Here is a 22874-nt window from a genome sequence, read left to right on the forward strand (position 1 = left end):
GTCATGAATTAAACATCACCTTTCAAAGTTCTGTTTTGTGCTTGTTCTAGCAAGGTTTCTGGCAACACCCATTAGAGGCTGAACAGCTTTACATTACCTCCAACCTTCGGCCCACCAGCAGAACCCGGCTTCCTTGCACTGTTGGAAGGATTTCCTGGCTTTTTAGGTGCAGGAATCTTGAAGGCTGAAGCAGCTGACGATGGCCTATTTCCATCCACCGACTCTTCATCATCGAAGCTTTTGTCTAGAAAAGGATACATTAAATTGAAATATGTATGAGAATGAATGTATATTTAGTTCTCGATCGTCTGTTCTGCTTCATATTTCACTGACTGAAAAAATGCATAAATAAAAATGTGTATTATCACTTTGTCCTCTGGCTGTGACCTACGAATAAAATGACAATCAGAAATAAACAGCATTTTCTACATAGTAAGTGTTCATAAAATATCATTTTGCCTTCATAATTAATCGCTACAGCACTGCACCTAAAAATGAATCCTTCCCATTCATTCCCACAAAGGGAAAATATCTTTGCACAGATCAAATATTTTTGCCCACTTGCATGTATTTCCCCCCAGGAAATACCATTCTGTATCGCTGCATTCTACCGAAGACAAATGCTTCTCCCTTTTCTTCTTTTACTCGTGCATGCATTTTTCTGCTACACATCCTCCCACAATGTGTCTACCAGCACTCCCTGTCTCTTCCCTTCCACCCAGATTTTTCAACTTACAATCGCAGATCCGCTTGCAGATCAGCCGCCTCATTCCTCTGATAGCTCTTAAATCCCCTGGCCCTAGGAAGGACCCAGCACCTCACATGGCCACACGCAGTCGATTCTAAATGCTAATCCAAGATGCTGTTGGAACCTGCTCGCAACACCCGAGATCCACCACTGAGATTTGTGCCGGCATCTTTCTCTGCCTTCCCTGCACTAGGTGCAGGCGGAGCCAATGAGCTGCGAGGTGACATCATCTGCTGGGAGCCACGGCCAGGGGGAAAGGTGGAAATCCCTCATGCAAAGAAACTCGTTCCCACGCACGGCATTCGCCACAATCCCCATCCTTCACTGGAAGATTAGACAGACTGACCGACAGCGCTCCAGGGTGTGTGCTCCTCTCTGTCACTCCAGCTCTGTACGTGTCCGAGCAAGAAACAGATCGATCTCTCATCACTAGATAGAATAGCCTCAATGAAAATGCTCAGCCTTCAAAATAATCTATGTATATTCCAGCAGGAGAACGTAACGGTTAATCAATCCATTTAGTGGAAGAAAGATTTACCTATAAGCTTCTGTGTGGAAGAAAGTTATCAGCCTATGGCTCCCATATTAAAGAAAATGGGCGAGGCTGAGCCGCAGCTGCACCACAGCAATCAAAGAGCAATGTAGCATATTACCCTCTCTAAAAACTGGCACTCAAAACAAACAAAAACCATTGGATTGCACACCTCTGTTATCTCCGGAGCGCTGCCTTTTTACCCTGGCTTATCCAGAACTCGTTCCCAGCAATATGTCACCTATGTTTAATAACACAGCCTCCCAAAGGGAAGCCGCTTTTATTAAAGCAGTAAAGCAGTTTTTTTCCAATAGCATCTGCAGCAACAGTGAACACGGGAACACCCCACGCTGCACATGTCAGAGATTGCCAGTCCTACAGCTGAATTTTTTTCTTGCACTAGCAAAAATCACTGTGCTGCACAGCCAAGTCTTTGTGATGAAAGAAGAAACAAACAAACCAACAAAAAAAGCAATAAACATCTGGATGCACACCGACACAGCAGTGATTTTCATACAATCGTTCCTTTCTCAAGAGCTGATTTTTAGAGTAACTCCCTCAGTGCAGGCAGGGCTGGATTCATGCACCACAGAGGCTGCACGTTGCCATGGGAGCAGCCCAGCTCAAGGAGGGATACATTTTGATTCCTGCTGCTCTTATTCTTGTAGATTAAAGGTAGCCAGACTTCAGGACTTCTGGGCAGGAAAGCCCAGTTGCCAGATCAAGAAATGAAGGTTATTAGAGACATAAATAAGAATGGTTTCTACCTAGGATGCTGCGACGCTGCAGATCATTTTAAAACGGCATTGGAGCATCATGCAGATACTTGCACATCTGAACAGACCAACATCCATGCATCATCATGCTGTCACAAAGAGTGATTAAACATGAAAAATAGGCTTTTCTAATAAAAATGCTTTTGTTGCTGTATATTCTTTTTTTTTTTTTTCATTTTTAGTACCCGCAATGAGACAGGGTGGACTTCCACGCTAGTATCCAGCAGCACTACACCACAGCACTGATATGCAAAAGTACTGCATAAGACGCCTTGGAAAAAGTGAAGTTATTTACAGTACAAGTTTAAAAATAGCAAGTGAGCATTTGCTCATTTACTCAGAATCTGCTAATCAGAAAGCAGCCACACACCAGCACCCAAACCACCCCAAACAGCGCTGTGCTCTGGGAGCCCACATCTCCAGCTGTGTTCCTCCCAAGCTGCAGATGACCAAGGAGCACTGAAGATGAGAAACTGTGCAAGTTATTGCACGATGCAAGATTGCAGAAACTCTATTTCGGAAAACTGCTACTTACTTGCTTTGTAAACTATGCATTCAACAATTGTCATGACAACACAATCAAATTTCTTTGCCTTGTCAAAGGCTGTATTTGTCCATGCACTGAAGACGTTGTTAGCATTGGATTAAAGACCTAGCCTATGAAATAGTTTCATACAGTTGCTTATTGCAGAGAAAATCACTTCAAAATCCCATTGTTTTCTTCTTTCATGTGCATAAGCATGTCTGAAATATAGAAGTGATTGTAACCCCTGATAGCTGGGCATTCTCATGATTTACATTCAGAATGTTAAAATTGAAAGTACAGTCACCACAAAGTTAAAGCCCGGTACCATAAATACGTAACACTGACTGATGAAACGGCTGGTTTAATTCGAAGTTCCAAGGCTCATGTGCTACCAGCCCATTTTCTTAATAAAGAAAAACAAGAATGCTTTGTGCCACTTTTCCCTGACGTCCATTTTCTCCACCAGTTCAGGCCTTCACAGCTTTACCTCACGCTTCACTAGCATCGCACCAACTGACCTTCAGGGGTATCTCCTTCTCAGGAAGATACTTGACAATGCTTGTGAAGACCTGAGGACTGAAATCTGCACATACAGAAGTTAATGAAACTGAAGCACCGCATTTGCTTTCAGTATTACATCCTTTCCACTGGCACATATTTCCATCTCTTCCAAAAGCACATTCTTAGAGCTGAGCACAGGGAACTCCAGCTTGGGATGAGCTGTAATCCACAGGGCATAATCGAGAGCTCTCACAAAAGATTAAATATAATAAATAATTTCAAATTAAATCTATTTGAAGGATGCAAAATGTTCATTCTAGAACAGCTTGGAGAAAAATAACTAAAAGATATTAAGATAATTTTGAAGACAAAATACTTGAAGAATATCTAATTCCACATCTGCAAATACACATGACAGCTTGAGAGCACTCTCCAATCAGCATTTTCCAATAAAGTTCGCTGCTGAAAAGGGGAATAGAAAGCTGTATGAACTGCTAACGATTGCTAACAACACATTGCTAAAAAACATGGTTAATGTAAAAGACAGGATCTCAGTTTAATTTCCTTTAGACTATTCTTGTACACAGTATCTTCATTTTGCATCTCAAAAAGAGTATTGGAGGCAAGAACACCAACAGAAAAAGATGAGGAAGCCAGTCTTGCCAAAAGCTTTTCAAGAAACCAAGTAAGTACCAAATGCACGTTCTTGCTCTGGTATGAGTTCTGTTCCAGGAAAAAGAAAACAAAACAAAACACCACTAGAAGTTCTCTCCTCCAATAAAAGAAACAGAAACCTGGAGAACTGGCATATGTTGTGAAGGTACTGCATATTAACTCAGTCGGTATCCATGGATGCCCATTATCTGCAAAACATTTCAGAAAAGTCAATAGAATGCTTCTAGTAAAACAAACCAACCTGAAAGACCTGGCCCTAGAGATAGCCACTTTCAGAACACAGCATTTACCACCATTGTTCTTAGATGAAATCCAGGCACAGCTGCTCCTATTGGAACACAAGCCAAAATTTCAAACCATAGCAAAAGTTTATGCTAAAACTCATAAGAAACGTTATGCAACTGGAAGTAAAAATAACTGCAAGATAAGGGCTATCTTTCTGCTTTGTAGCATTACTCTCAGTCTCTGTATTTTAAATACGTAGTATCTGTTTTTAAAAGTATTCAGACATACAAAGGACAACTATTTACAAACTTGATATTCACCACTATTAATGCAAAAAGCTTCTTAACAAACCACATACTCCAATTTGGTGGTAGAACAATCAGGGTAATTACAAATGTCCAAAAACAAAAGAGCATCCAAAACTTCTCATACATACAGAGAAAAAAACATTTTAGGGCTGAAGTAAATTAAAGTCAATTTATTGCTATACAACAGAAGTCTTTTCTTTTGTTAGTCTTAAGAGTCAGAGAATGAATGTGTCATTTAACATCTATTGTGCTGTAAGTCACAATAAAGGATGAAAGAAAGAAATGCACCGTCATCTAGATGGCCGTAGAAATAGACAATCTACTCGTGCCATTCATTAGAAGATAATCAGGAGATAATTAATCCTAAAGCAAGTCCCTAAGTAATAACGCAGGAAAAAAAAATAAAATCCTTGTATTTCTCACAGTAACAGTGAACTAAAGTTGGCTATAAAGGAAAAAAAGGAAAAAAAAATGTAGCAATAACAACATCTTCTAGAGCTGTGCATACCAAACAGCAGTATTTTACAGTATAGAGAGACATCAAACCAGAGGATGCACTCTAACAAAACTGCCTCCAAACACTGATTTCTGTTAAAAGATGCCCTTCTTATACACATCTTACTTTCAAGTACTGCTAGCAGATAGTGAATGCTTTTGGACTCCTCTTAGAACTTCTTTGGCACCACAAACTGTTTGTAAAATGACTGCAAAAACGTGCCTAAGCCAAACAGTTTAAAATCCTTCGGTTCCCCCAGCCCCTCCTACACCCTGTGCCTACCAGAATCCCAACTGCCAGTCCCCACTCAGTGATACACAAACACCGCCTGCATCAGCTGCCTGGAACATCTGGGTTAGCACTGTTAGCTCCAGTGTTGCTGGCTGTACCAGTTCAAATTTCTGTCAAGCATGAAGAGGATGCCACAAGAACTACAGCTGTGACAGGTAAGCTGAACCTTCTATTTAATTCATTCTTCAGGCAAAGGTTGCACGCTATTCAGTGAACACTTCAACCCTGATACATCAAGCATTCCAAGAAATAGGAACACATTTCTCCAACCAAAAAAAGCAGGATACAGCTACCTACGATCAACCATTTACATGGCACAGACATCCTGGGTCTCCAACTGTCTTTCAGCAGATATTCCAGACAGGAACCAATCTCCCCTGGGTAATGCATGGCAGTCTGGGTGCTGCAGGGTATTTCAAAGGGCACCTGACGCCTGAGGCAAGGCAGCAGTATTTGAAATCAGATATAAAAGCAGAATTTCCAGTCATTATTCCCATAAAACTTTAGAACAAGTATGTAAAAGCAGCCCCTACCATCAGACTGATGCATTAGTGTCAGAGACACAAGGTAGGATGTCCCACCAGTTCTATGTTATTGCTGCACTTTTTTTTTATGTTTCTATTAATAAAAAATACTCAGATATGTTACTAAGACAAATTAATTCGATCACATACAAAGGATGCTTCGCCTTCCACCACCCATTCTGCAGTCAAAGAGAGAACAGGCTGAGGACAGCAATCCCTGATCAGCCTTCCATCCCCCAGGTGCAAAACCCCAGCACCAGGCCCCAAGGAGCTCACAGGCCCTCCAACGCACCCCCTGCAGTCCCAGTGCGGCCGCCCAGAGGACGCCAGGCCCTCTCCTCCACACCCCTCTCCTTTGGCATCAGGGCAGAAGAGATGCCACCTTCTCACGCCCCGGGGCCAGAGCTGAGGGATGGCAAAGCACAGCCGATACAAACACAGCAACTCCACTGCTTTTAATGACTGCCTCTCCCTCGGCTGCCTGTGGGGTGTCAGCATGCTTTGCTCCTCCTCCACCCCAGGCAGCTGCAGGGTGCTGGAGAAGCCCCTGCCCCCACTGACCCTCTTGCTACTGCCTCCCAGAAATGGCCGCAGGCCCCAACTGCCAGCCGCCATGTTTGGGCCAGCATGTGGCACTCAGAATCCTGTCGCCATGGGCACCCAACTGCCCTCAACTGCAGTCCCTCAGCTGACACTGCAGGAGACAGCAGCTTGCCAGGCTCTCTCCAAGAGATACCTCGCATTTCTTGTGATTTTCGAGGACGGGATGGAGCAGCCACCTTTAAAGAAGAGGCGGCTGCTGGAAGAGGCTGATGACATGGAGCCCATGGAGGTGGACCCGCCTGGCAGCAAAGAGGAGCCCATGGAGGTGGATCCACCCGTGGCAGAAGAGCTGATGGAAGTGGATCCAACTCCATCGGGGCAGACCGGCCATCTCTCTGCTGCTGCCAGGCCAACCAGGAAGAGGTTGCGCCCCAAATTTCATCGCAGGGGCGCCAGGATCCGTCCACCTCTCGCAAAACGGCCGCCTCGACGCCGGCGCTGATCCTCCCGTCCTGTAAGTTTGCCCTTACCCGCGAGAGCCCCAGCTCACGGCCATCCTGCGGGCTCACGGGGAGCCTCCACTGCCTGGTCCTTCTTCTGTTCACAGCCAAGGCTCCTACGAGCCCTTCCTTCCCGACCCCCTCCCTCGTCCCTTCCCAAGTCCTCTCATCTCTTCTTCACCAAGTCCTGAGCAAGAGGGCAGGGCAGGGACTGCCATCCTCGGAGCTGCTGTGCCGGGGCAGCGGGACGAGTCTGACAGAGGGACCTCAAACACCGCAGGGCTGCAAGGATCCCGTAAGTTCACCCTTAGCCGGGAGGGACAGCACCAAATCAGGGCCATCCCATGGGCTCACACAGAGCCTCCATTTCCTCATCATCCTTCTCTTGACAGAACAAGGCTCCATGAACCCATCCTTCCTGCCCCCCTCCCCCATCTCTGCCCAGCACAGGAGAAAAAGCCAAAGAAGGGACAGAGGCAGCTGCTCCTGGGGAGAACCACACTTCGGTTTGGACACGAAGAAGTGCTGAAACACAGCAAGAAAATCCAATCCAGATGCTTTGCCTGGACTTCTCTTTCAACACCAGACCATCACCATTTTAAAATAACAATTCAAAATAATAAAAAGTAAAAAGCACAAAACAAAATACACACATTTTCATTTTTAAAAAGAAAAGCACTGATTGTGTCTGTGCTTTAGGAACCTTATAGTTTGCACGTAGGTTCCCGCGTCCCCTCCCTGCCTCCCGCACACAGAACGCACCCCGCAGGACACGCTGCCCTCACTGCCAGCCCGAGGAACAGCACCGCACTGCACACACCGCTGGGGCTGCCCCCTGCCCTGCCTCAGCACCCTGTGCTACAGGGCAGAGATATTTCACACACACATCATCAAGAACATGGGAAAGAGGCCCTTCTGACTCTTGAACTACAGAATCCTATATACAAATACCCAAGCTCTGAACACCAGAAGATCCTCAACCATTTCTGAATGTCATTTAGAAACCTACAGACAAAATTTATTTCTAGTTGCATTGCTGGAATATAAAAAATAAAAAGTAAAAATAAAAAATAAAAATCAAGTTCAGTTATCAGTTTAGAATCTATTGCTATCCAGAAAACAGTGATGCCTTTTCCATATGCCTGCAGCTTTGTTAGTAAGAAATGGTCTGACTTACATAGTTCTTCTTTGAAACTCTTTGTTTCCATGTTGAACCTTACTTTGTTCACCCATGCTGCGCAGGAAGTGTTCATTTTCATATAGCCCTTGGCTGTTCTACACATTCCCTCCCTCCCCCATTTACTTGTTTCACTGTCCCACAGATTTTTTTCAGCTATGAGCAATGGTATGTGCACTTTAAAGACAAAACACCACTCACAACCTCTGTTAAACACTGTGACAGTTCCACATGACCTTACAGTGAAAAGAACCTCTTAACTGGTTTGATTCAGAATAGCCATCTAATTCCAACTCACAGTACCTGTCCTTCATCTCAAAGGCACAGGGAGGAAAGGCACTCACTCCCCCAGCACAGCGCCTACCAGCTGCTTGCAATGGAAGAGGAGGAGTAGGGCTCCTCTAGAGGGAAATGAACCAACGCAGGCACAGTTAGCATGTTTACAAAATGTGCTCAAAGGAAAACAGAAAAGGGAAGAAGCCATGCATTTCTACATCCCAACAACTACTGCCTAAAAGACTTTTTTCAGGAAATGGCTCCGGACAGTACAAAGCACCACAGTGAAATCCTGCCCATTTTCTGGGCTTGTATAACAACTGCTTTATTTACTATCATTCCCAGGCCTGAATGGGTTTTAAAAGCCTCCTTCCTTCTACCAGAGGATTGAATAGTCAGAAATTCGTGTCAAAAATGCATAAGGGCAACAGTTTTTATACATTGAAAATTGAGCTATCATCTGAAAACAAACTCTACAGCCTTTTAACTTTCATGTGTCCAATTTTTTACTTACTTATTGTTACTTGTCAAAAATAAGATATTAAAGCTGAGCAGCACCCACATTTTACAGAAAGCACTAATCAGATTAAAGACTTAGGAAGACAGCCTTCCGCCCAGAAGAACATCAGGGAATAGAAGGTGACGGTTCCTGTACTCTAGGACACACATACACTAATGAGGTAATTTCAAAAAAGACAAAACCCATAATTTCATATTTGTATGTGCTACAATTCTTACTGTATCTGGATACAATTACTAGTATAAGCAGCTAAATCAGTTGCATATACTGTATCATTTGGAATACGATGAGCGCTTGAAGTCATCAAACATTGTTAACACCATACAGCAAAACATCCCCTTTTTCACCTTTGCAGTTCAAGACAGAATATTCAACACATACTAGTAAACAGATGAGGGAAGCAAGAATGTTCTCCTATAAAGCTGATCTGACGCTTTTAGATAGCTCTCAAATACCCTGTGTCTGGAACTGCACTTGTTAGTGCATCCAAAGAACACTTAGGTCTAACCTTTCTTCCATGACTCTTCCCACGGCCCCAAGTTTTAAGGCAGATACATTTCTCCTAATTTTAATAAATCTGTTGAACTGAGAACAGGACAGTTCCTCACCTGTAGAACAATGAAGTGGCACGGTACTGACTGACACCAAGGAAAGAAAGAGCTGACTGATGGATGACAAGGCATGAAGAGAATGCACAAGGTGATGTGCCACCCTGCCATTACGTTAGCTGCCTCCTAAACACCCTAATCAGGTTATCAGCGGATAAGGGCAGAAATGCATTAGCCTCTCCAAGAAACAAGAAATCCCAAGCGAGGAATGGTTCCTGACTAGTTTTCTTCAGCAACCTGAGGAACAAACACAGACCTACATTCACACAGGCATGTGAAATGCCTTTAGACCAAGACACTGAATGCTTTCCCACTGGCACACATTCACTGCAGTGGAAGTAACAGTTCAATTGCTCACTAGTCCAGAAACAGAATTATTTTCTTCCTCCGCATGATTCAAACAAAAGACTGGAGAGTTTGAGACAATTAACATGGGTAAACAGAAAACTTAGCTTTTCCCTTTAATCCTCAATTTGGAAATCAGCTTAAGATTCAACATTTAAGCGTTATGTTTTATTTACATTCCTGCTCATGCTCCAGAAACACTGAAAGAATGCCAAACAGTTACAGTAAGCCGCTGTCTTGCATTTCAGACAAAACATTCAAAATACCACCTCCATACAATACTTCCAAACTGTATGTACTTTTACAACATACCCAGGCCGATTAAATGAACAAAGCTAGGAAAAACAAAGGACAAGTTCTGTTCTCTGACGTAGCAGCACAACATCACCCAGAACAATGGCGTACCTTCAGACAGTAAGCTGAACATACTGCCACAGCACAGTGCCAATCTGTCAAGAAAAGGAACTTCTCAAAGCCTACTGAATCACCACCCGTAGAACAGAATGTGGCTGCTGTGTTGCAGGATGTACGGGATGAATGTGAAATGGAAAATCACGACTAAAGCAGCATTTACACTGAGAAAAAAAAATATCAGAAAGTTTTCTTAATGGTTAATAAGGTTTTGTTATCCCTAACAGTCTTATAACACAATGCCAAAGGACTGAATTCTTTGTAAATGCGGTAAGCAATAGTTTCAAGAGAAACCAGCAGCTACATAATCATCCTACACACTCTTAATTGTATCTGGCATTACAGCTCAAAGCTCCCACACAGAACGTCAGCTGACTGCCCCAACAGTACTCTGTTCTTAGTGCCTTTGTTAATGACGTATTTAATTATACAGAGCAAAGCTCCGCAACCACCCTCACTTCATAACCCTCGACCATTAGGGAACCACAAAAATCCTATGGCTTTGTCTAGGGAATACAGTTATTTCTTAACATGCTACAACTCGCATCCTTCATCTGCGCGTCACCGCGACCCATGTTTACACCACACAGAACTGCACTGCTTCATGGGAAACAGGCACTGGGAAAAACAGTCCTAGAGCAAAAATGACAAGAAAGAGCTCAGTGTGCGCTCAGTTCCACAAAGACGGTGACCTCCCCTGCAGTCTGCTCATGACAAATAAAAACAAACATCAGACAGCAGCCTGAGGCCGGATCCCTCTGCTGCGTCCTGCAGCTTCGCACGCCCAAAGCACCCAGTGCCACACATCCATTTCAGGACGCCTCAGAACAGGTCTTTGTCCAGGCTCTCACTACTGCCATCTCAGCGCACTCAGATAAAAGATTCACCTTCATCTCCGTACAGAAGCCTTACAGGGCCAGTTTCCTCAACGTTTTTAGCACTACACACATTGCACTTTGCAAGCGCAAAGCCCTCCTCCTATCTTCCTCATCCTGCTTTAAGCCAAATGACAACTTCTCAACTTCCTCTGAAAACGAAGACGCACGTAGGGGATGCTGTCACACCGGGAGAGCGTTGGGCACGGAGGCAGAACACGAATCCGGTTTTTATCCAAAACGTGACAGCGCGGCCCGCACCGCTTTACTGACCTACTTTCCCCGGTTTGTGTAAGGAAGGAAACGCGGCTCCGCACGCCGTGGCGTCACCCGAGCCGTACGGCAGCGAGCCGCTTCCCTGTCGGCGCCCGCAGCGCCGCCTCTCCCCGCCGAGTAGCGCGGCCGGACGCCTCCCGCTCCCGGGGCGGACCTCTCGCCACGCGCCCCGAGCCGCCCGCAGCGGGACCCCCGCACCGAGCAGAGACTTCGAGCCGCCGCACGCGGGGCTCAGCGCGCTCAATGGGGCGCAGGAAGGGAAGCGGCGCAGAAGCTCGTCCGCCCCTCGCCGCGGGACCCCGCGCCCGCCCCCGGGTCGGCCACTCACCGTCCCCGATCGCCATCATAGCGCGGAGCGGCCGCGGGCGGCGAGTGCCGGGCCGAGCGGCCCCCGCTCCCCGCCGCCACAGCCGCCCGCCGCACCCCGCTTCAAAATAGCAGTCCCGCCGGCGACCGGTCCCGGCCCCGTCCCACCGGGGACTTTTACCGCGCTCCGCCCCGCTCCGCCCCAACGTCACGTGCCCGCGCCCTGCCCTGGCCGGGCTGAAAGGAGCGCCGGAATCGCGAGCGGGGCACCGGCTGCCGCAGAGCGTCCTGCGGCTGTCAGAAAAGCCTGGCGGAACCTCAGCTCCCGCTCGCGGTCGGCCCGAAGCCACCGCGACGGCACCGTGTGCTCTAATAAGTAATAAGCGCTGCCTCCCGCCCCGTTCCCTCTCGTCTGAGAACCGGCGGCGCCGCGCTGAGCCGTTCCGTTCCGTGCCGCGCTGAGCAGCTCGCTTCCAGCGCTGAGCTCTGGTGCCCAGAGACGCGCACGGGGCACCTCGAGGCACGGTGCGGGCGCGGGCCTGCTCGGCACGCTTCCATACGTCCGGGTATAAACCACAAAGGGCAGCGGGTGAAACTGATCGTCATACGAATGCGTTCTGAGCTGCCGGATGAGCGAGCAGCACGCAGACGGACCCCAAACAGCGTAAAATGATTGTAGCACCTATCGGCAGCCTCAGCGTTTGCCACGCTATACATTCACACCATGTCCTGTTGGCACAGGCTGTCGCTGTGTGATCTCACAGAAACCCTCTTCGCAAAAAGAAACCAACAAAGGAAAACTGGAAAGAAAGAAAAAAGCAAAACGTGGCAAAGCAAATAGCCGTTTCTGCCTTCTGCAGGTGTTTACTGTTTGCTATAGGAGAACATACGGCTCGGCTGAGTCTTTGTAATCCGTTCCACCCCCCCCAGGAGTGTGACACTAAAATGAGTGTGACACTGAAACGAGTGCATCCCACCGATCGCATGCTATGTTTGTAAGGTAGTGCTGCGAGGCATGCCTTTAATGGGAAAACTGCATGGGCTGAACAGAGAGGTACAATCAATATTCAGCTTGGATCATTCTACTGAATGAAGCAAAACACAGAGCTCAGTTATTGTTCTCCCTACTTTTGACTCCCTGTCTGAAAATGTACGCTGCTCTCCAGTACGGAGGTCTGTTGAAATTCTCTGAGGGAAAACACTATTTACAAATCTCAGCCGGCAGAAACAAGTGCTTGCTCAGCTTTGAGATTGGCTGCCAGTCCCGTTTCCATAGAAATGCACATTCATGTGCTGAAAAACAGGGAGGTGCTTTAAAGATCCTCCTCCAGTTTGCAGGGATGCAACACATTTCTGCTGAAGCAAAATGGCAAAACAAGCACCGCACACAAGATTTGGCCTAACAAACACATCCAGATACAATTCTAATAACATGCTGCATTACTGTGAATGTAAACAGAACCCAAGGTTCTCAGAACAGCTCATTCATTCACATAATTCGTGGCAAAGAAAAGATGTTTGAATTTACTAACCACAGCTTATTGGAGGGGAGATGCTGCAATCAAGACAGGGGGGAGAGGGAATCAAAGGTCAGCTGGAGAGGCAAAGTATTGGTATGATATTATTTAAGCTTGTAATGACTCATCAAGCAGCAGCGTAAGACTCGAGCCCAGTCCCATCATTAAACACAGGGCCTTCCACGCTTCTCATCTGCTGGCTTTTGAAGCTACATCGTGCCCCAGTTATTCTAGCAGCACTCATTTCAGCGTGCTTTTCACATCTTTCACCCTCCGCTAGAATCCGTCAGTCCCTACAGACCGCATTCCCTGCTCTCTTTGCTGTTCTATCAGGGGTTAGATTCAATGAAGGAGGACTGCTCATGCCAGGTCCATTATCACAGGCAAAGGGATAACAACACATGAAATCCACCAGTGTGCATGAGAACACAGGAGAACCTTTTCCTCTCCTCCCTTGTTTCTCCCACACATGCTGAAGAGCACCAGTACGTTTCTAAAACCTGACACATGTTTAACTGTGTTAGTAGGAGCATATTTTTCTTTTTTGTTTGTTTGTCTGAATTATTAAAAATACTATGGAAAACATTCTTCTATTCAGCTTGCTTCAAGCTCCTATTTTTTTAGGTTATGGTTCTCTTTTTGCATATGCAAAATGAAGTGACAGAACAACTGTCAGAAGTATTGTTGGAAGAAAGGAACCTAAGTGACATCTCTGGATTCTCAGAAAGTAGGTCGACACGACAAAGATTTACCAGCACAGCGGTGCCTTACAACTCCGCTAAAGACTGCACCTCTGACAGTTGTTTTCAGCAAGCGTTTCTCTATCCAGCACACACTTTGAAGAGAACTCCCATCACTTACAGCTGACTTCTTTGAGAAAACAACTCAGCTAAGACAACAAAAAACCATTCCTTTGGGAGGTTAAAAGATATAAAAAAAGGGTCCACTATGGACTGTGCCATTCTAGTTACACCGAAGTCTGTGGAACAGTTTTTGGCCCTTGACTCCTCTCTCTTTGGAAACACAACCCTACCCACAATCTTTGAACCCTATTCCAAAACATCAGCCTTTAAAAGCACTAAAATATCCTCTGTACTGTAACACACGTATTTACATCTGGCCTTTATCCAGAGATGTTTGATAAAGCTCTGAAAAGTTGGTAACAAAGCCACAGGAATTCAACACTAACTTTAAATCTACACATGGAAGCAGTAAATATAAATATCTCTGTCCTTTAGAGAATAAAGAAAGAGAAGGTCGAGATAAACCACTAACAATAGAAGAGTATATTTTCCATAGCGTTAAAAAAATATCCGCTTAGATCGATTCAACAGATAAACAGAGATTCTGAAACAAAGGTACGAGAGGGATTCTGTCTCCAGGACTGAAGAAACAGACTCATGGTAGCTTCTGCACAGAATCTGCCACCTACAAGCCCAAAAGGATTTGTACCACTGCAGATCAGCACTAACACCTGCATTGTACAGATGAGGTAAAATGGCTTCTAACGAATTGCATCTGCTCTTGTAAGATACCAACCAAAAGCTCCTACACACAATGTAAACTAGTCCAGCAATAAATGTGTTGTTTCTTTATTCCCACAATTTAAATTACTTCAATACATCTATATTCTCCTGTAACTTCCTCGTATCTCTCGAGAACTGCCAACAGAAAAAATACAACTAAAATGTACCTCTGAACCACTCAAAACCCATGCAGTTGTATGAACTTCAAATGCAAAAAAATAATGGTTTGTCCTTCCAATAGGAGTCCATCTACAATCAATGTAGATCTACAATGTAAAACATTCTTCTCAAAAATGAACATATTTAGTGTTCATTTTTATATTAATCCTTATTTTCTTATTTCCAAGTGCCCAAGAACAGCACTGTTTTACTTCAAACCAGAATGCAATGTAGAACTTCACTGTCATCTCAAAAAGTTTTAAAATGCACTTCTGCAAACCCACAATCTCTGTTTTCACAGTAATGACAGAGAGGTGAGACTGTTTAAAATGAAATAGTACATTTGCATACATTATCAAATCACACATGCATTCCTCAAAATATTTCTTCAAACTGTTACATTTTAGATCTAGCAAAGCTTCCTTTTCGGTATAATTTCACCAAAAGTATCTGAATATCCTCCACTATAAACCAAAATCTGCCGACTGTTTGCAGAAAACAGACAGACAATGAAGCTTTCAAAACCAATCATATTAAAGCCACTGCCACAACACCTCCCTTGTTGTGCTGTTATGCAACTGCTGTTTGTTTTTCTTTTTTAAAGTATAGTTTTAAGTAAGAAAGAATGATGGTTTTGCTCTTTCATCCCATAAGATACTGTTTCAGGACTGCAGCAGGAAGCAATAGGGATTCATTGCATAACAGGCTTCGTTTTCATGAAAGACACCAGAAAAAGAGCTAAAAGTCAGTACATTAAAGGAGAAATTTAAGATGAAGTCACAACTTCAACACTGAAGTGTCTCTGAATGCTTCAATCCCCTATTTCTTTAATTTAGAACTTACTCTATCATTCAACATTTTAACTGAGAAGAAACCACATAAAACAGCCATTATTCACTAAATTTCTTTTGGAATCGCGGTAAGATAAAAGCCCGTTTGACTTCTTTTTTTCCACGCACGAATGCTCCGCAGCGTTCTCACAGCCTCTACTGCATGCACACAGAACTTGTTAAAGATTCACTGCCAGTTTCCATGTGATTTCAAAACCTTTTCCAGCTGTATTCTGACTGCAGTCCTAAAAACCAGTATCGGTAACGCAGGTCTGTTTCACTATGCAAATGTCTGTTTTTCTCAGTATACTTCCAGATGTTTCTTGTCAACCATCTCACACTGTTCATACTAGCATTCAAATATTTATCTTGCATTAATCTAAAGCCGATGATTAACATATGTTTCATACTCACCACTGATGTTACTTAAAATCATATTTCCAGAATCTCTCACTTCATCAAATTTTGCAAAGATTGTTTGCAACCTGTAAAGAACAAAAATATATATAAGTATACATATATATAAAAGCATATATTTACATATTGGAAATCCTCCAGGTTACCAGTAAAAACATGTTTTAGTTTCTTAGTATATATATAAAGCAGTCAGACAAGAGATTATAAGTTCTAATTTCCAAGGGACTCCCCTTCTTAAGTCAGTTGAGCATCTTCACACAAATGCACATAAAGCAATGTCACCAAGTCAGCAAATAAAACCGAGCATCACTATTAGTAACACAAAAAATAATGACAATTCTGAAGTAGAAGTTTAGTAATATTATATAGTTGCTTCAGAAAGGCAGTGATATTACCCTATTCACACACAACCCTACAAGGCAACAATTTGAATTACAGAATGCTGATGTGAGAAAAACAGGCAGTGATTGATATTTCATTTGCTCTGGGACAATTGCTAATTTCCTGAAAAATCTGGTTTGTTATGAAGATATTTTTAAGTGGTTTGTGCTTCCACTGAAAAGAAGAAATTCTTTTTTCTAAGCTCCAGGAACACGAAACACTTCTGTACCACTGATTCTCACATGGAAAACATGCTGCAGTTGCTTTGCTACATGTTAAACAGGAAGAAAAAAAAAGTACAAAAAAAATTCACATTTCCAGTCTGGTCCCACAAGGTAGAAAATGCTATTTAAGTAAGAAACTTGGCCAAATCTGAACAGCCAGTTCTCATCACTTCTGCAGAAAATGCAATAAAAGCTGTAAAAGCATCTCAGTATGGTATGCATAGCTGTAAGGATATTTTAGGTACAAAACTATCAGGACTGAATAGTGACCTTAAATGCACGTTTACCAACTAGAAGTCACACAACACTTGGCAATTCTCACAGTGGGTATAGATCACTTATGCTACCTCACACTTTCAAATACTTTAGTAGCCTTGAAGTGGTATTTTTCTTTGCCAAATACTTGAAAGCACTTGCTAGACACCATACAGCTAGCTGAGAATTCCACAGGAAGGCCCACCTTCCTTCAAATAAACAAACTCCCTTAAAAGCATGTCCGAAAGGCTGAAGCTGTTATCCTCAGAACAGCTGAATATGAAGACTGCAGTAACAGATTTCCTTTAGAACTGCACCCCGATTCTTAAATGCTGCTGGGCTGATGGTGTGCTTTTGGCACACATGCAAAATTCAAAACAAAAAATTATTTCCTGCTCTTCTGAACTTAGTTATCAAAACATGCTTCACAGAGCACTTTAAGCAAAGAAAGTAGAGAAGAATGAAATATTTCCTTATAAATACATGGCGATGATACACATGTTGCCTCTCACTCTGGGCAGAATATCTGATAAAGTGGTAACTATAAGCATTCACTAATAACCTGTCAGCACTCAGTGCTATGCAGTCACAGTGGTACAGGCTAGAGAGCAACACAGCACTGCCAGCTGCAAAAGCTTAGAAGCCTGTATTTCTGACTTCAGACAGACATATCCTGCAGTGTAGGCACAGTTTAAGGTGTTATACATTTCTCCTTACTTCCTCCTTTGGAAAAAAAGAAGTGCCCACATGTGGACATACAGATGGACCCTGTCCACAGTATGAACCAGACAGACAGAATGCGCAGCCCACATTAAGTGCAGTACTCAGAGATGCATCCCGTAACATACGTAGCATTTCCAGATATGAAGCCGCAGCCTTAGACATGAGAACTCTAAACAAATAAATGTACTTTTTACATTTATGTTACTCAAGTAATGGTGGAAAAAATTGTCAGATAATTTCCTGAGAGATCTTGAAAGGCTGTAAATGCTCAGACCAAGCAAGTGCTAACTTCTAAATCCATATGTATTTCTTCTATTCATGGAAGATCAGCTACATGTTTCATACTCATAAAAATTCCATTCAGTATCCACAAACATATTAACACTAATGCTTACAGGCTCAATAACAAAGACTGTCAAACCTCTTTGGCAGTAACTTTAACTAAAGGGAAAGCACAACAGCCATATCTCCAGCCACTGACTCCATACTGATTTCTGGGAAAAGAAATGCTCTTCAGGCCTAAATGAAGATATTCTTCTGAGATTTGTAACTTGAAGAACATACATGAAAAGAGGAACTCAACGGTTTTATTTGCAAATTCATCTCAGTGACTGAACAAAAAATACACTGTTATCAAGTGGAGTTGAACTACAATAGCACAACTACATCTTCTTTTATTAGCCATCTAGACCCTGCTCAGGACCAATATCCTTCTCTAGACTATTTTCTGCAAGTGCAAATCTACAGATTATAAAACCTATTTAAGCTACCGTTTGTGAATTACGATGTACATTTATATTTATAGAGACATAAAATGTATACACTACTTTCGTATTTAAATAATTGGAGTGATTTCTCTAAATAATGCTTGATGAACTTTCCTGCCTTCCTTCCGGCTGACATGAGCTCTTATTCTCAGCTTTAAGGCACAGTGCAGTCAGGCAGCAACACAGGACCTCTAATGTGCAATTTGTTATGCAAACGAAGCAAGCCTACATTCTCTGAAATCACATGTTTACCAAATATCGAAGTAATGGTGCTGATATTTATGCTTGCAATTGTAATGCACTGTCATACAGTGAAAGAGCTGCAATAGCATTCTTTAAGGCCGAACTGAACAACTGAAAGCAGCTGTGTCTGAACTACAGATTATCCGTAATACTTACTTGAAATCCTTAAAACCTACCCAGACACACAAATATGAACATAAATTTCCCTCAGAACAACGGTAAGATGGTACCGTAAATCAAGCTGTTTCACAGACCATAGCTCCTGCACGTCCATACGAAAAGTTTAATGAATCAAAGCGAAGGGAGAACTTCTGGCAGGCAGTGGGAAAAAAAGCTCTTAAACTGGGTCTGCCAGTGAAGGAGCAACTGTCTGAGACAGAGCTAATCTGTCTTTCCTGAGCTTTATCAACCGCCTTGTTACTGTGTTAAGTAGGAAGAGACAGCAGGAATTCTGCTTCCCATCAATACTAGGGATGGAGACCAGTAGCTTCATGCTCAACTCATGCAAATTGTAACCCATCACCTCCTCCCAACCTGAAGATTGCTGACACTGAACCTCAGTTCATGTATTTTGTGCTAACCTTGACTGTCAGGTGTGAAACTGCTGAGATTCAGTGGCAAGAACCAGCTGGATATGCACCAAGTCCAGCTTTGCTTATTTATGTAAATGAAAATGGCATAATTACGCTTGCTTTCAGATCAAGGGGAATTTGGTGCTCAAGTGATTCTGGCAGTAGGAATCTGCAGTTTGGTCCCTACTGCAAGTTAAGTTAGAAGCTGTTGATTAGCCTGGAGAGACAAAGCTCCTGTGGTGTTTAATCCTATTTGGATCTCAAGATTGACTTAGTTTATATCACTTGGAAATGTGAACAGGATGAGTGCTGAACCCAGACTTATGGTCCGACCCAACATTCATAGCACAGACAAAAGCTGCTGTTATCTGCATTCTTTTGCTTGCATTCTCTGTTCCAAAGAACATCCAAGACTCTGGCTTAATGCAAGAAGGATTTTCTCAGATAAAACTATCTGCTGTGGAACTGAATTTTTGGAACTGCAGTAATAACACATCTTCTGTGGTAACCATGTAATCACTTCATACCCCTGAACTGTAACAATCATTAAACAGATGAGAATGCATACAATTTCCCATTCCTACAGGCAGGATAAGTTTTGGTCCAAAGAGGCTGAGCTCTGCCTAGCATGTGAAACAAGAAATTTAACACCATTCTCCTATGACAGCACTTCAATACCTTATAAACCATTAAAACTAAGGCTAACAATTTTCAGTGTTCTCGTGAGCCACAGAATCCATTCTGATATCCTGACTGAGCCCACATAGCAGACACAACAGCTCTTAAAATAAAGAAACACCATTAGCACTCAGAGTGCAGTGTTATCTCAGTTTGTATCTCAGTGTTACCTCAGTTTCAGGTTAAGACTTTTTTTTTCTAAGTGCAAATGATTTTAATGACAAATTTGAAAAGTCAGGATCTGTCTGGTTTTTGCAACAAAATAAATGCTTAACTCCACAGCAACAAAACAGCACCTACTTTTACTTCATACAAACTAATGTACACAAAACGCAGACCAGCCTTTACAGACTTGAATTACTCAGAAAGCACTTTCAAAATTTCATTTCACCTTTTGCATGAAATATCCAGTGATGGCATGTGTACCAGACCAGCTTACACTCCCTTAGAGCAGTTCTGGGGTTCAGTGAGAAGGAAGTTTAGTTCAGAATTGCCAAGTGGCTGCCTTTCAAAGGAACTATTTCTCATGTAACTGCAGCCCACGAGCAAACCTCCATTGTGGAGAGGGTTCTGCTGATGCAGTTAGCAAAAGCAAGGGAGGACATTTGTCATTGTAACTATCTTCAAGAAAGTAAAGACTCGGGGCAGGATTTGCCATACTTGCATCTCACTTCCACGGATGTGCACATACTTCTCTCACACATGCACAGTGCATGGAAACGATTAAGTTCTTCAGTTGTGACTCTCTACACTCATGTTAAACACAAACTCTAGAGTAAGGAACATTATGAATATTTTCAAGTATTCAAGTGTTTTTCAGCTGTTTCCCTACTGTTTACTGTATTTCTCACTGCTCCCATTATATATATATTTATGCATAATTTTGATTTACTATTATTTTATATATTTTTTAAACTATTCTAGAGCTCTTGCCTTCTCCTAAAATCAGGGAATTTTAACTGCTGAATGTTAGGCTGCTTTTGGTTATAAACTCATATACCTCTTCCAAGCAGAAAAGACTGTAAAATGAAGGTCAGAAGCAGTAAACACCACAACATTCTGGGTCAGCATCACAAAACCAAAACCACTAGCTCACCTTCCAGGAGGAATTCCTCTTTTTGTAAGATCTAGTCGTACTTTCTCCCCCACATGTCTATAAACCTCCACAATGGCTAGTATGGCAGCATCTCTCACCTGTGAAAGCCAAGTTTAAATTATTATTTCATTTCAGGATTTCAGAAAGCAAAACAACATTTTGCTGACAACCCACTAATCTTCCAGACCTGTGCGCCAACTCATTTCACAGAACAGTTCAAACAGTGAGGATGGAAGGGAAAGGAAATACAACTGTTATTTCAAGATGGTATTTGTTCCAAGTTAGAGCATCTCCAGACGGTAAATGAAAAATCCTAGAAATAACAGCTGTGGAGGGAATTTCTGGGAATGGCATAAGAACACTACCTGTGGAAACATGTGCTCTCTTTAGGAGCTTATCACACCAGGCAACACTTCCAAAAGTCAGTCCCTGAACTCACTCCTGACACCTCATCATCTTGCTTTGACCACTTCCTATGTGCAGCAAGGACCTTCTAGAAAACTAGGTATGTGACAGCCAGCAAAGAGTGGGCCAAAGTGATTCCTGAACTTCTTTGTAAGGAATTAACGTGGTTTCACATAAGCACAAGAATGGGAGTAAAAATATCTGGGGTAAAGGGAAAAAATGATTACAGCAAGAGATGAAGTGCCTTTTACAGCAATGTGAAGCATAATCATCACAACCAAAACTGACAATGACACGTCATTATTCTCTACAAAGAATTTCTGGAATACCTGAGTCCTTTGTAGCAGTCTGCACTAAAACTAGAACTGCTTTAGCACGATATAAACTACCTCTTCACTAATGGGCAACAAACAAGACAAATTCTTCACAGATTTTCTCCAGAACAGAGAAATGCTATGGTATGTATAGGAGACAAAGACCAACACGGTAAGCATAAAAACAAGTTTTTATTTGCCCATCTCCTGCCAATGCTGGCTTCTTTTTCACTGTATTCTTAGTATTCCCCATAAGACACAGCTTTAGAAAAGTTGAGACAATTTAACCATTTCCATTTGAAGGCTTTCTGAAGTTCAACAGATGTCATCATTATGAACTACAATTTAATTTTCACTGCAGATGTTTTACCTATGTAAGGTGTTTGTTTTGTTTTTAACTGCAAGTTGAAAAATTAACTACAAAATAATGACCTACTACAAAGCAAACTTAACAATTTCTCTTAAGTGCCTTTATTCATTTTGCCTTCATCCTTCTCTCTAAATATGGCTGTTGAAGCACTAGGAAGTACTGAAACACTTACCTGACTATTGGAGTCACCAAATGCTGCACACAGATGTGGTACTAACTTGCTGAGACTTAATGGTTGGGCACCATAACTGGAGAAAAAGAAGAAGAAAAATTATTTTTCTGGCAGAAAAACAGAAAGTGGATCTTTAGCTTAGCATTGATAAAATACAACCATCAATCAAGTTCCATCTTTCTCTTACTAGTCCCACATTTAGTTCTGGAAAAAAAAATAATTATACCTTCAGTCTTTCTTTTGGAAAGCTTATTGGTCAAGTTGTTCAGATTTTTCCCATTTATTCTTTTAACTGAATCAGACTTCCTGAAGTATTAGTTTCAGAGAAGAAAGGACAATTAAGAAAAAGGATAGAATCCTTATGTCTCCATAGAAACAAAAAGCTTACATGTTTAAGGTTGCAATAAGACACAAACACACTCCTTCTCGGGATCGGTAATTCTTGTGCTTAAAACCAGCAGCAAGGCGTTCCCAAATGTACTATAAAACAGAAACAATTGTCTTTGATTACCAGGAGCACAATACAGTGCAATTCTATCCATTTTCTACATTCATAACACAAAAATAATGCAAGACAGGTCCATTGGAAAAGTAAAGAGACTTTGCAGATAAAATTAAGTTATAAAATACGCAGTAACACACACAGTACAGATCACTCGTAAACTAAAAACAATTTCAAGAAATGCTCTTCAGAAATCTAGCTATGTATTTGTACTGCTCCAGAAACAGCTTTAGAAAATATACAGAATTGTTACAGTTGCTAAACACAAACACTGACATTTCCAA

The 22874-nt window shown here is 42.6% G+C and overlaps 1 protein-coding gene across 41 annotated transcripts in view; it reads right to left on the reverse strand.

Annotated features, from left to right (window-relative positions):
- The window catches only part of CLASP2 (cytoplasmic linker associated protein 2), a 128788-nt gene that overhangs the window by 82364 nt on the left and 23550 nt on the right, over nt 1–22874 (reverse strand). For 30 of the 41 annotated variants that reach the window (XM_052694260.1, XM_052694256.1, XM_052694274.1 and 27 more), the window contains 5 exons: nt 22477–22568; nt 22089–22164; nt 20828–20925; nt 15886–15956; nt 98–244 (listed from right to left, as the gene is read on the reverse strand). In XM_052694260.1, the coding sequence (XP_052550220.1) occupies nt 98–244; nt 15886–15956; nt 20828–20925; nt 22089–22164; nt 22477–22568 (484 nt within the window). Of the gene's footprint in view, nt 1–97; nt 245–736; nt 910–11461; nt 11582–15885; nt 15957–20827; nt 20926–22088; nt 22165–22476; nt 22569–22874 lie in introns of those variants that run through there. The other 11 variants (XM_052694269.1, XM_052694267.1, XM_052694268.1 and 8 more) reach the window with 7 other exon arrangements.

The sequence above is a fragment of the Tympanuchus pallidicinctus genome, unplaced genomic scaffold (genome assembly GCF_026119805.1).
Source record: "Tympanuchus pallidicinctus isolate F22 unplaced genomic scaffold, pur_lepc_1.0 scaffold3, whole genome shotgun sequence".
NCBI classification, from domain to species: domain Eukaryota; kingdom Metazoa; phylum Chordata; class Aves; order Galliformes; family Phasianidae; genus Tympanuchus; species Tympanuchus pallidicinctus.